At 36.2% G+C, this 15128-nt stretch overlaps 1 protein-coding gene across 8 annotated transcripts in view; it reads left to right on the top strand.

Moving 5' to 3' along the window:
• The window catches only part of PDE7A (phosphodiesterase 7A), a 208599-nt gene that overhangs the window by 150631 nt on the left and 42840 nt on the right, over positions 1-15128 (top strand). For all 8 annotated transcript variants that reach the window (XM_073892831.1, XM_025870648.2, XM_025870647.2 and 5 more), the window contains one exon: positions 307-390. In XM_073892831.1, coding sequence (XP_073748932.1) covers positions 307-390 — 84 coding nt within the window. The remainder of the gene's footprint in view (positions 1-306; positions 391-15128) is intronic.

Here is a 15128-nt window from a genome sequence, read left to right as displayed (position 1 = left end):
TCAACTGTCATATACTTGTCATGTTTTCGAATGCTAACTTTAAAATTTATATTATTATTATTATTATTATTATTATTATTATTATTATTATGGAGGTAGATTAAAAAAAGAAGTCCCCCTAGCCGTACAATTCAATATTGAAAATTTGTAAATCCCTTTAAATAGATCAGCTGTTAACTACTTACTCCATAAGTACTTAGTGGGCCAGTACTTATGAGTATGTTACCACATAAACCTTTGTTGCGTATGGGAGCTTCTTCCCCAAATGGCAGCCTTCTAAGTTTATTTTTTCTTGATTTTGTCCAGGAGATGTACGTGTAAGGAGTCGAGCAGGATTTGAATCAGAAAGAAGAGGTTCTCATCCATATATTGATTTTCGTATTTTTCATGGTAAGTGTTGGCATATACAGTATTTCTCTTAGGCTTTCAGTAGACTTCAGATTTTCATAAAATTATGTAATTTTTCAAAGAAAAAAGTTATGTTTCGAATGTTTTGAAAAACATCGGGTCATGATAAATGACACTTTATTTCTAGATAATGTTAGTAAATGCTTAGAGACAATTAGAATTGTAAAGTATAAAATATGAAACCTGATATAGTTTTTCTTCTCCTTTCCAATTTAAATGTGAAATTACTTTGGTACATTTTTTTCTTCTTGAAATGTGTGTCTGTGTATAATGTTTGAAGTTGTTTTATTCCATATGTTTTGTCTTCCCTATTCTAGATAAAATGTTTTTGTGCAAATGACATTTTATAAGGTATTTTCATAGTTAACAGGGTGTATCCTGGTTTATTTGAAAATACACTGCCACCTTTAAAGATGTTTCATAGAATGCATATTTTGAAAACAAACATTGTGTGGGTCTGGCCCACAATGGAGAAAATGGAAAAAACAGAACTTCTAAAACCCTTAAAGAGTAAACACATTATCTGTTTTGGGAGGAGCTCCACTTTTGGAAATGTTGGATAAATTATTTGCATTAACACTCCATTTAAAAGAAAAAAAACAAGAAAAACTGGACCCAAAATATGGAAGACATGTATTTGAGTATATCAGAATGCTGTTAAGGCAGAGATGAATCTGGCATTTGGGCTACTTTCCCCCTTAGTAGCATCTGGCCATTCTGGGAAAGGTGGATGAGAAGCTGAGCAGAGTTTCTTATGGACACTTAAGGCTAAAAAAACAAAAACAGCTGTTGATATCCCACCAAGGTTGGGGCATTGGTCCTGGTAAACCCTCTGTGCTCCATTTGGAACCCCGAAGTACTGTACCTTAGAAATAAATCCCAGCTATGAAATGTCTCAATCAGTAATTAGATCAAGGTGATCTGTGACTTCAGTACCTCTAGCCACCTACTTGAAGTAAATGTTAATCCTCTTTGAAGGAAGGTAACATTACCCCGAGTCTCAAATTACCTCTAAATTTTTCATATGCGATATCAAGCACTGGATTAAAAAAGACAAAAGGAGATAAGACAGTGTGATGAAAAATGAAAAGGAAACAACAGTAGAAACATCCATAGGAAATTCTAATGATGGAATTCTTTTACATGAGCTTCAAAATAAACATAATTTGCTGATGGGGAAAAAAGACCTGATTAAGAATTTCAGTAGAGGACTGCAAATTGTGAAGAAAAAAAAAATCAGATGGAAATTTAAGACTGAAAAATAACATACCTTAAATAAGAACTCACTGGAGATGGTGTTAACAGCAAATAAGACCAAAATGCAGAGAGAATTAGTGGATTGGGATATTAGGTCAGAAGGAAATAATTTAGAATGAAATACAAGCAAAAGATAGAAAATACAGAAAAGACATATGGAATATGTTCTAGTTGTCGATTGTATCTGTCAAGAATCATGAAGAATCTTAAGATTTTACCTTATAAGTTAACAAATAAATTAGCCTCTAATTGCTGGCGGAAGACACAAGACTCCTAGGTGAGAGACAAATGACTTTATTATTCATGACATAGCAAGCAACATGAACATTATATTATGTCAGTTCTTTTAGCCCCAGCACATCCTGCAGTGGCAACATGGAGGGTTTTATGTGGATACTGTGCACACGGTGAATTTGCATTTACCTCCTTGAACTTGGGGAATATAGCCGTTTTACAGTAATACTGCTCTTTGTCCCAGAAAAAGATGTTACTTATCCCTCAGGGTTGCTAGCTGCAAACACAAGAAATGGCCTGGATAAGGATCTGGTCAGGGTTTGGGATTCTTGTCACACCCAGCAAGAATGTGCAGGGACACTCAGGAGTGTCCTCTGTGGAGGATTACTGCTCCCAGTAGTAACAAATGACTCCAAACTTACTGGCATAAAACAACAGCTTTTTTTTTTTTTTTTTTTTTTAATGTTCATGATTCTGAGGGTCGGGAATTTAGTCAGCGTACCCGGTTGGATTTGTCTGTGTTCCACAATGTTTTGATCTTCAACTAGGGTAGTTCAAACAGCTAGAGATAGCTGGGATGGCTCCACGAGGTCCGTATATCTGGGGCCTTGTTTTTTCTCCACGTGTCCTCTCCTGGGGCTGGAACATCTAAGATGACTTCTGCACTCTTATATCTGGTGCCAGGGTAGGGTGGCTGGAATTTCTGGGGCTGGCCAGCGTTTCTTTCTTTCCATAAATGGCAGTGTCATGGGAGTTGGACCTCTTCCATGACAGCTGCTGTCTTGCCCCAGAGCAAGCATTCCGAGAGAGAGGAAGTATGGGAACACCTGGAACCTGACGATATGGGCATGGACACTGGTGCAACATCACATTTTCATATTCTTTTTATCAGCTGTGTCACACAGCTTGCCCAGACGCATGCATAGGGGACATAGATCCCCCTTGTCAAAGGGAGTAAGGTCAAAAAAAATGTTAATCTTCTATCCTTAATCTGGCACCAAATGTGTTGAAAAGGTGTTTAGGGTCCCAGGAAAGGAATGGGAAATTAGAGTAGAAGTAGTCTTTGAAAAGATGATGACCGGACGCCTGGGTGGCTCAGTTGGTTGAGCGACTGCCTTCGGCTCAGGTCATGATCCTGGAGTCCCGGGATCGAGTCCCACATCGGGCTCCCTGCTCAGCAGGGAATCTGCTTCTCCCTCTGACCCTCTTCCCTCTCGTGCTCTCTATCTCATTCTCTCTCTCTCTCTCGCAAATAAAATCTTAAAAAAAAAGAAAAGATGACCCAAGTTATCTCTAAAGCTTGATAAAGTACATTAAGGTACAGATTCAAGAGATTATGAATCTTAAGTACAGTAACATTAAAAGAAAATCACAGTGTATTAGCATCGTATAACTGAAAACCAAAATCAAAGAGAAATGCTTTCACTCATATGTGGAATTTAAGAAACAAAACAAACGAACAAAGCGGGGGGTGGGGGGGAGAGGGAGCAAACCAAGAAACAGACCCTTAACTACAGAGAACAAACTGATGGTTACCAGAGGGGAGGTGGGGGGATTGGGGCGATGGGTGAAATAGAAGATAGGGATCTAGGAGCGCACTTGTTGTCATGAGCACGGGTGATGTATCAAAGTGTTGATTCACCATATTGTACACCTGAAACTAATATTACACTGTATGTTAACTAATGAATTTAAATAAAAACTTAAAAACATATATATGGGACATTTTAAACCTGAGAATAAGCTCTTTTTCCAAAATGGGAAAGTAGAATAAATAAATAAGTTAAAAAAATAAAAAGTAGTGAGAAGGAAGAAAAAGTAGTGAGAGAGAAAGAAAATTATTACCTTCAAAGGAACAGCTATGAGATGGCCAGAAACAGATTCTGTTTCATTTTCAACAGAAACTAAGAAGCTGGAAGACAAAGGAAAGATAGCTTCAGAGTGATGGAAAAAAATAAATGTCAAACTAAAATTTCACCCACAAACCAGCTCTTCTAGAGAATAAGAGGGAAAGTACACACTTCTAACGTGTTATGTAACGCCAGCACAATCTTGGTACTAAAACCCGACAGGGATATGACAAGAACAGGACATTATAGCTACTAGCACTCACAAATATAGATGAAACATTCTGAGTAACATACTATCAAATTAAATCTGCAGCTTATAGGAAAAAATATATTTGACCCAATTTGTATTTTCCCAGAAATATAAGGTTGGCTTAACATTCAAAAACCAGTCATTGTAATTCACCATATTAATAGAATAGAGGAGAAAAGTCATGGAAAGACCAGTATATAGAGATATCATTTATCACCTTTTCTAGTCAATATTGTTTTGGAGTTTGGAGTATTCAGTACAATAATTCAAGGAAAAGAAAAAGAAGATACAAGGATTAGGAAAGAAGTATATAAGTGTCATCATTTATGGATGACATGATTATGTACTTAGAAAACTATTGGGAGTAATAAGTGACTTCAGCAAGTTTGCTTGGTACAAAGTCATCAGTACATAGTTGTATTTTTATAAAGCAGCATTGACAAAAATTGAAATAACAATTTAAATTTATATCAACAAAAGATCAAATATGTAGGGATCAGTCTAACAAAAGATGTGTCTGACTCTGCATAGAAAACTGCATAGAGGGGAGCCTGGGTGGCTCAGATGGTTAAGCGTCTGCCTTCAACTCAGGTCATGATCCCGGCCGGGGTCCTGGGATCAAGTCCCGCATTGGGCTCCCTGCTCCTTGGGGAGCCTGCTTCTCTCTCTGCCTCCCTCTCTCTCTCTCTCTCTCTCTCTCTCTCTCTCTCTCTCTCTTTCTCTCTCTCTCTCTCTCTTTCTCTCTCTCTCTCTCTCTGTCTCATAAATAAATAAAATCTTAAAAACCGCATAGAAAAAAAGATACTACAGAGGAAAAGAAGACCTAAATAAATGGAAATATATACTATTGTTTATGGGTTGGAAGATTCAGTACTTTGAAGATGTTAGATTTCTTGAATTGACCTATAGCTTTAGTGAAATCACAGTAAAAACCCCAGCAGGTTTTTTTTCTCTTTGGTTGAATTGACACACTGATTATAAAATCTATATAAAAATTGAAAAAGCCTAGGGGTGCCTCGCTGACTCAGTCAGTGGAGCATGTGACCCTTGAGCTCAAGGTTGTAAGTTTGAGCCCTGATTTGGGTGTAGAGATCACTTAAAAAAAATAATAAAATCTTAAAAAAAAAAAAAAAAGGAAAGAAAGGAAGGAAGAGCCCAAATTAGGACAATCAGAAAAATAAGAACCATGTTATAGAAGTTACTCCTCCCAGGGGTGCCTGGGTGGCTCAGTCAGTTAAGTGTCTTGACTCTTGATCTCAGCTCAGGTCTTAATCTCAGAGTCATGAGTTCAAGCTGCACGCTGAGCGTGGAGCCTACTTAAAAAAAAAAAAAAAAAAAAGTTATTCTTCCCAGATATAAAGACTTATTGCAAACTGTAGTTATAATTTTAAACTAGGGTGATATTGGTTCAAAGCCTGACAAATAGGATAATAAAATACTTGTAAAGTTCAGAAACAGATCCACACACATTGTGGGTTTTTGATTTGTGACAAATATGGTAATGCAGCATGGAAAAGATTATCTTTTAAATAAATGGTGTTGAATCAATTGGCTACCCATTTGGGGAAAAAATTTATCTTGACCCCTTATTCACACCATACATGAAAAAATCAAATTTGGGTGTATTTAGTTTTCCAAATTATACTGATAAGTCAGATAAGATGAAGAATAAGAATTGATTTAGTAATGTGGAGGTACGGGAAACCTGATGATTAAATGAATTTAAGAGAACAAGAAGATAGATGTAGCCAGTACAGACAATTCCGTTGGAGACTTTTGCTGCAAAGGAAAGGAAAGAGAGAGAGTCAGCTGACGGGGGAAGTAGGATCACTAAAGATGTAAATTAATAGCCGAGGTTGAAAACAAAAAGACCTGGCCACCTGGAAATTTTTAAGTTCTGAAATAAATACTTCTTGAGTCAAAGAGGAGATGGTAACTGACTTTGCAGACTTTTAAAAAGCAGTAACTTTTATAAAGACTACACATAAAAACCTGTGAAAATTCAGATGAAATTCAGTTAAAGCAGTGCTTACAGGAAAATTCATAGCATTAAAAATATTTACATTAATAAATGAGAAAGTGAAATAAGTGAATTAAATAGTCAAGTTCAAGAAGTTAGAAAAAGAATAAGAAAGTACACCTGAGAAAAAATGAAGATAGCAATTAGTAAAGATAAAAACCAGAAATCAATGAGTTAAAAAACTAAAATAAAAATAAACTAAGGCCTGGTTCTTTACAATGAAATAAACTACTGGCTGACTTAATCAATGGATTAAATTAAGCTAATATGAATACTTAAAAACTAAGCAGAGGCAGGGGTGGCATCCTCACAGATACAAGGGAAATTAAAGAATAAAACTAGACTGCTTATTCTTATTTTTTGTTTAGGAAAATACTTTTTTTAAGTAAAAGTGTTATTTATGTTAACATGGGTTTATTATATTTTTTGAAAACCTTTATTTTTTTAGTGCATTTTTAGGTTGAGAGCAAAATTGAGAGGAAGTACAGAGATTTCCCACATATTCCCACACGACAAATGCATAGCCTCTTCTACTATCAACATCACCAAATAGTGTGATATGTTTGTTATAATTGATGAAGCTACATTGACATATCATAATCACCCAAAGTCCGTGGTTCACATTAGGGTTCATTCCAGGTGTTGTACGTTCTATGGATTTGAACAAATATTTAATGACATGTATCCATTGTTATAGTATACAGAGTATTTTCACTGCCCTAAAAATCCTTTGTGCTCCACCTATTCATCCCCCCTTTTCCCAGCCATTGGCAACTACTGATCGTTTTACTTTATCCATAGCTTTGCCTTTTCCAGAATGTCGTATAGTTGGAATCACACTGAAAAGAAGCCTTTTCATATTGGCTTCTTTCACATGGATAATATGCATTTTAGGTTACTCTTTATCTTTTCATGACTTGATAGCTTATTTCTTTTTAGCACTGAATAATATTCCATTGTCTGGATGTACCAAGCTTATTTATCCTTTCACCTACTGAAGGACATCTTGGTTGCTTCCAGGTTTTGTCAGTTATGAATAAAGCTGCTCCAGACATCCATGTGCAGGTTTTTGTGTGGATGTGACTTCTTTGGGTAAATACCAAGGAATGTGATTGCTGGGTTATATGGCAAAAAGTATGTTTAGTTTTGTAAGAAACTGTCAAACTGTCTTCCAGAGTGGCTGGATCATTTTGTATTCCTACCAGTAGTGAATGGGAATTTCTGTTGCTCCATATTCACATCAGCATTTGGTGTTCTGAGTGTTCTGGATTTTAGCCATTCTAATAAGTAGGTAGTGGTATCTCATTTTAATTTGAAATTCCCTGTGGATCATCTTTTCATATGCTTGTCTGCCATCGGAGTATCTTTGATGAGGTGTCCAGGTTTTGGCCCATTTTCTAATCAAATTGTTTTCTTGTAGAATTTTGCATTCTTTGCACACTTTGGATAGTAGTCCTTTATCAGATGTGACTTTTGCAAATATCTGCCATTTTGTGGCTTGTCTTCTCATTCTCTTGACACTGTCTTTTGCAGAGCAGAAGTTTTTTAATTTTAATGAAGTCCATCTAAAACCAATTTCTTCCATGGATCATGCATGTCTTTGGTGTTGTTTCTAAAAAGGCATTTCCATATGCAAGGCTGTCTAGATTTTCTCCTGTGTTATCTTCTAGGAGTTCTTTAGTTTTGTATTTTATATTAAGGTCTATGATCCATTTTGAATTAGTTTTTGTGAAGGGTGTAAGGTGTGTGTTTAGATTCATTGTTTTTGCATGTGGATGTCCAGTTGTTCCAGCACCTTTTGTGGAAGAGACTATGTTTGCTCCAGTGTATTGCTTTTACTCCTTTGTCAAAGATCAGTGGATATATTTATGTGGGTTTATTTCTGGGCTTTCTACCTTGTTCTACTGATCTAGTTGTCTGTTCTTTTGCCAATACCACACTGTCGATTTTTGTAGCTTTATAGTAAGTCTGGAAGTCGGTCATGTCAGTCTTCCAACTTAGTTTTTCTCTTTCAATAATGAGTTGGCTAGTCTGGGTCTTTTGCCACTCAGTGTAAACTTTAGAATTAATTTGTTGATATCCACAAGATAACTTACTGAGATTTTGATTGGGATTGCATTGAAACTATGGATCAAGTTGGGAAGAACTGACATCTTGACAGTATTGAATCTTCCTATCCATGAACTTGGAATATCTCTCCATTTTTTTTTTTTTTTTTGTTTTTTTTTTGTTTTTTTTCATCCCAGTTTTATAATTTTCCTCATGTAGATCTTATGCATATTTTGTTAGATTTATATCTAAGTATTTCATTTTGGGGGGGTGCTAATGTAAATGGTATTTTTTTTTTAATTTCAAATACCATTTGTTTATTGCTAGTATATAAGAAAGCAGTGAACTTTTCTTTATTAACCTGTGTCCGACAATCTTGCTATAATAATTGTTTATTAGTTTTAGGAGTGTTTTTTGTTTGTTTGTTTATTCTTTCTGATTTTTTTTTCTTTCTGATTTTCTGTATAGACAGTCATGTCATCTGTGAGCAAAGGAAGTTTTGTTTCTTCCTTCCCAGTCTGCCTATGTTTTATTTTCTTTCTTTTCTTATTGCATTAGCGAGGACTTCTAATATGATGTTAAAAAGAATGCTAAGAGGGGATATCCTTGCCTTCTACCTAATCTTAGTAGGAAACTTTCAAGTGTCTCACCATTAAGTATTTTCATTGTGGGGTTTTTGTAGACATTCTTTATCAAGTTGAGAACATTCCCTATGTTCCTAGTTTACTAAGAGATTTATCATGAACGAGTGTTGGATTTTGTCAAGTGCTTTTTCTGCATTTATTGGTATGATCATGGTTTTTGTTTTTTTGTTTTTTTGTTTTTTAAGTCTGTTGACTTGTTGGATTACATTAACTGGTTTTTTAATGTTGAACCAGCCCTGCATACTTGGGATAAATTCCGTGTGGTTATAGTGTATAATTCTTTTAATACTTTTTTGGATTTAATTTGCTAATATTTTCTTGAGGATTTTCGCACCTCTACACATAAGAGATATTGGTCTGTAGTTTTCTTTTTCCGAGAATGCCTGTGCCTGGTTTTAGTATTAGAGTAATGCTGGCCTCACAGAGTGAATTAGAAGTATTCTTTTCCTCTGTTTCAGTCTTTTGAAAGAGATTGTGGAGAACTGGTATAATTTCTTCCTTAAAGGTTCACCAGAATTCACCAGTGAACCCTCTGGGCCTGGTGTTTTCTGTTTTGGAAGGTTATTAATTATTGATACCATTTCTTAAATATAGGCCTATTCAGAACATCTATTTATTCTTGTGTGAGTTTTGGCAGACATTTACTCTGGGAATCTAGTCAGACCACTGGAAGTAAATTTCACAAAATGTTCGGCTTCGCCATGACTGGGTTTCAGAGTTGTCTGCACTGAGCTTTCAGAAATTCATCAGTTATAGTTCAGATCTCCCTCCCCTGGTACTTGTTCCCAAGGAGGTTTCTGTCTGTGAGTCTGTGCTCTAGTAAATTGTTATTCTCTCTAATCATCTGTTGGTCCCTGCAATCTTGAGGGCAGTGGTTTGCCCTGTGTCCTCACGTCTCTTATGGATCCTAGAAGAATTGTTGATTTTTCAGGCTCTTCAGCTTTTTACTATTATTAGGACAGAGCGAGAGCATCCAAGCTTCTTTTATGTGGCTACAGAAACTCGAAGTCCTATTATGTTATTTTAAAGTGAAATAACAAGTATTTACAAATTTTGTTTTAATTTCTATCATGGTAAATATCAATAGCTGTAACTCACATAAGCTAAAGCCCTTTGGTGCAGTCAATATTTAAAAGAGTATAAGGGAGTTGTGAAAAGCAACATGTTTGAGAAAGTTGCACAAGAGTTACCTCTCTCAAATCATGAGGGCTAGAGATTTTATAGGCAAATTCTTTTGGGATCTTTAAAAGACTGATGATTGTTTTTAAGAAGCAAGTATACTCTTACTATAAATGTCTGTAAAAAAATGTTCAAAAAATATTAGCAAAAAGGATTCCAACAGCATAAAAGAACAATAGCCCTTGTGGGTTTGTTTTAGGGATGAACGCAAGCATGATTTAAGATCTAGGTTTTGGGAGGGGGGTTGTAGCAATACATTCGTTGCTTCTGGGAAGAAATGGGTGTCTTGAGAAAATGAAAGAAAAAGAAATTTTTTGTTGTAGACACTTTTGAATATTGATTCATGTGAATATATTATGAAAAGCTTAAATAAAATTACTTTTAAATATTGTAATATACCAAATTGGCTATGAATTAGGGATATCAGTAAAAAAGGTTAAATCTAAATAGTGACATTATATAAAGAAAGGTACAGTTGTATTGGGAGTCTCTAGTATAACCCCTTGTGTTTTACTGAATTTAATGAAATAGAGGATTTGAAAAATATAATGGTTATAAAGTGTTGATTTAAATTAGGGACAAAATTGGACATTTTGTTGGGAGGGGAAGTTGGAAATGATCAAATTGTTGGAAGTAATCTCTAGTGGAATTAAAATAGGATGGATACCTTCTAAATCATAACAAAACCAGGAGCAAGTAATGTAATATCTGAAGGACAAAATGAGAGCAGATGAAAGATATTGATGATAGTAATAAAGGTGAAGGGATGAGATATTCCTTCTAAGAGATGAAGATGCTCAGATTAGGTAAAAAATGAAACCTAATGACATAGAATGGTTGAAAACAATATGAAGCAGTACCAGGCTTGAAGGTGTTAAATTGGATTTGGGGACTTACACTTAGATCCTGATCTAGTGATTTAGACCCAGGGTAGGAACTGTGTGGTATGGTATCTTACAACTCTTGACCTCGTTATGCTGGTTGTTTACAAAAAGTGACAAATATCTAAGACTCTAGGTTGTAGTTGGAAAATTGACTCACCGTAGTATTGGGTCCTGTAGTTACTGCAAAACAATATCACTAAGCCAAAATGATAATAAAATTGGAGGGTTTTTTTTTTAATAGAAAAAAATGAATCATTTTTTTCCTACTGGTAGTGTGGGTACTGTTTATCACAGAGCTCAGAATTCTTAAAAAATCTTAATCTAGGGGCGCCTGGGTGGCTCAGATGGTTGGGCGTCTGCCTTCAGCTCAGGTCACGGTCCCAGGGTCCTGGGATCGTGTCCCGTGTTGGGCTCCCTGCTCGGCAGAGAGCCTGCTTCTCCCTCTCCTTCTCCTGCTCCCCCTGCTTGTGCACTCTCTCTCTGTCAAATAAATAAAATCTTAAAAAGAAAAAATCTTAGTCTAGTATGTTTTGTGAAATGTGATCTAATCAGAGTGAGCACATGCTCCTGCTATGACCAAAACCTCCCATGAGCCATCTCTCCCAGGAGCCTCCCAGGAGACTTTTCTTCTCCATACTTGGCGAAGGCACCTGTCTACCCTTAAACAGCTTTCCAGGATAAGTTTAAACCTTCAGAGGGACTTTGAAGCATTTGAAAGACATTAGTAATGTGCCTTCTTCCATATATATAATTAAAGATAATATTTTATTTTTCACAGTGGCACAAAACCTTGCAAGCTGAATTGAAAATGGTTTCTAGATGTTCGAATTGCAAACTTCTAGATACGTGTATTAAATTGATTGAAGTTAGAATTCTCTCTATATACAGCTCCTTAACACCTCTTCTGTGCATCTCTGTGATTGTAACTTAGTCACTCTTAATTTCCCTGTTGTAAAATTCCTCTCTCTTCTCTTTCATTGCTTAAATCCAGTCTGTATTAAATTCCATGTATTCTGTAACCAAAAATACTTCTTTCCTCTCTGTCTTCTTTTAGCTCTTATCCTGCTTGATTCAGACCTTTATCACCGTCTGGGATTATTCTGGTATTATCTTAACCATTGTCCTTACTTTTAGGATTTCTCTCCTGCAATCTGTCCTGTACTCTGTACCCAAAGTTGGATCTTTCTAAAGAGAGGGAAAGCTTAAAATATAGGGGAAGATGCATCACAACAGGTAAAGAGATGAAGGATGCTGTTAGCATATTAATTAAAACTATTTTTTGCCAGTAATTTTGTGTTCTATGTGTTGTATCTGTGAGGTGCTGATATTTAAGTGCTGGAATAGTTGTAACTAATTTCTGGATTATGATTTTCTCCATGTTGACATATTATCTTTACTAATTTACCCGGAAATTAGACGTCTACACTGCAGTATTGAGCTTTTTTCTATTAAGATTTTTTATAATACAGTTTATAATAAACAGTGTTTGGGTTTACAGTATCAAGGTGAATTCTCCAGAGAGCTGTCCAGTTAGGGGACAATTCCAGGCTCCAAAGATAGTAAGTAGGACCTCAGCAGTAATTTTATTCTGTAGGTTTTACAGGTTTTTCTGCCTTGAGTTTTTGTCGTTTGGATTGTCTTTTGTCATAAATCCTTATTCTCTTAAGGCCCATAAATTTATCTTCACAGTATGATTTGTCATAGGCCTTCTATAGCAAGTTCTGACTTTTAAGTCTTTTCCAAAAGGGTATAAAGAAACAACAGAAGAAGATTAATTCAATACAGAAAGACCTTAAATGCAGAAACAGTGTTCAGCTTTACTACTAAACTGACAAATTCCTGTCAAATTTAGGAGGTTAAGCTGTCCGCCCCGGTGCTGGCGATAGACTAACATTGTGACGGTCTCGAGGGGGCAGTTCCTCAGTATGCATCAAGAGTTTTAAGCATCTTTTTCCTTTGATTTCATCACTAGAAATATATGCAAAGGGAATAATCATATGTAAATGTTATGTATGTCCAAAGATGTTCACTTTGGCTTTGTTTATAATAGGAAATGTATTAAATTGTGGTATTATTGACTGAAGTATTTAGGAATAAAAGACCAGAATGTTTATAACCTGCTCTCAAATGTTCAGAAGGAGAATTTACACACACACACATATGCACACACACACACACACTGTGCACCTGTTAAAGCAATGGAATAAAATGTTAACAATGACAAATCTGAGTAAAGGGTGTTCCTTGTACTGTGTTTAGTTTGCAACTTATATCTGTATTTTGAAGTGATTTCCAAATAGAAAGTTCGGTAATCACATGCTTATTAAAAAGGATGGGTTTTATTCAGATTACGTATTTGTTAATTAACTAGTATTAGACCAAATCTGTGGTTGTTTATACAAAACTGAGAGAGTTCGAACTTTGGGAAGATGATTCGAAACTTACTTGTATTCACTGTTACAAAGGATGGAGGGATTTCGATGATTACAAATCCTCTTTGCCAAGAAATGTTTCCCAAAGATCTGATATAAATCTGTAGTCAGGATTATTGGTCTGGCGTCTTTGTTGCAAAGATTCTGCTTTAACCAATAAATTCTATATTTTTAATTTTTCCTGAAATGGATGTATTATACAGAAGCTTTTATTCTTTTTTTTTTCAAGATTTTATTTATTTATTTGACAGAGAGATAGAGAGCCAGAGAACACAAGCGGAGAGAATGGCAGAGGGAGAGAGGGAGAAGCAGGCTCTGCACTGAGCAGGGAGCCCGACACGGAGGGCCTCAATCCCAGGACCCTGGGATCATGACCTGAGCCGAAGGCAGATGCTTAACCATCTGAGCCACCCAGGCGCCCCAGAAGCTTTTATTCTTAACTAGATTTTTCTTCTTCTCTTTTGTTTCTGATGCTTTAGTGGGCTGGTCATGCTAACTTCTTTGTGAATTTATCAGGTAATATACCTGGGACAAGAAATCAAAAATTTTTCCCAGGTATCATCTCTCACTAAAGGGATTTTCTGAAGCATTCTTTTACCTTTGTTTTTGTTCTTATTAACTTCTACATTTTAGAACAAAAGGTAATGTATCATACATATGAAAATATGGGTGTTAGCACTTTCTTGAGACCTACTGAGAAACTTAAGCTTTCATCCCATTTTAAAAAGATCCCTGGGGTACCTGGGTGGCTCAGTCGGTTAAGCGTCTGCCTTCAGCTCAGGTCATGATCCCAGGGTCCTGGGATCGAGCCCTGCGTCTACTCCTTGTTCAATAGGGAGCCTGCTTCTCCCTCTCCCTCTGCCACTCCTCCTACTTGTGAGCTCTCTCTCTCTCTCTCTCTCTCTCCCCCACTCTCTCTGTCAAATAAATAAATAAATAAATAATCTTAAAAAAAAAAAAAAAAGGTAAAAAGATCCCTAACCCGCAGACCTGCTCTATCTGGGAAATACTTTCATGAAGGTACAGATTTCTGGTCCTCCAGCTTTTAAAAACTGCTTCTGGATGTCCTTCATTCAACTAAGTTTAACCTATCTAGTCTCCTGATTTTATGTTGTGAAAACTCTGTTTTAGGCACCTAGTGACAGTGAGTGATACATAACACTAACACATTGGGAGGAAAAGATAATGGGGCGTGAGGAGAAGGAGGGGGAGAGAGAAATTGTTTGATTAGAGAGAGTGAGGGGCTGGTGGAGCCATGGGCCCCACAGGAGAGTAGTTTACACGGCAAGGGACCCCGGAGCTGTGTCTCCCGACTCAGGGCTCCTGTGCTCTTGAGCATCATTCCTTATTGTGACAGCCCGTCCTCATGAGGCTTGCTCGGATTTCTGCTTTCATTCAACTCTAGAGACTCCTCATTTCACTTTCCTCCTTTTGAGTATGGTGGCTTACTTTTGGTAGGCTGCATTAAAAGCCCCAAATATTCCTACAAATATTTGTCTATACCTGGTCTGTTGAAATACAGTATTTTGAGTCTTCAATTTATTGGACCCAATGAAATGAATTCTCTGTTGACATTTTGTCAGAATTTATCTCTTGTTTGCTTTTAAAATTGTATGTCCCTAAATTTAATGAATCATTCTTTTAGTTACACATGATTTATAGCTTATATAATAAATACTAATATCTTTAAAACGTAAAAGAACTGCTATAACTCTGCATGTGCACTTAGAAAATCTGATGAGGTTTGGTTTTTTGGTTGAAAGATTCTGGCATCATTATTAAATAGTAACAGAAGCTGCCAGCTTGACAGTTACTTCTTTTCATGGAATTCACTAGAGCTAACTGACGTCATCCAGACTGGAAGGCATGGTCTTTCTGCCAGTATCAGACAAGATGTAATACAAGGAATATGTTCTTTTTA

Source organism: Callorhinus ursinus, unplaced genomic scaffold, assembly GCF_003265705.2.
Source record: "Callorhinus ursinus isolate GAN/ISIS: 27379988/994484 unplaced genomic scaffold, GSC_fseal_2.0 scaffold5, whole genome shotgun sequence".
In the NCBI taxonomy this organism is placed as follows: domain Eukaryota; kingdom Metazoa; phylum Chordata; class Mammalia; order Carnivora; family Otariidae; genus Callorhinus; species Callorhinus ursinus.
Note: the sequence above shows the minus strand (reverse complement) of the source record. Positions and strands in the feature narration are given on the sequence as shown.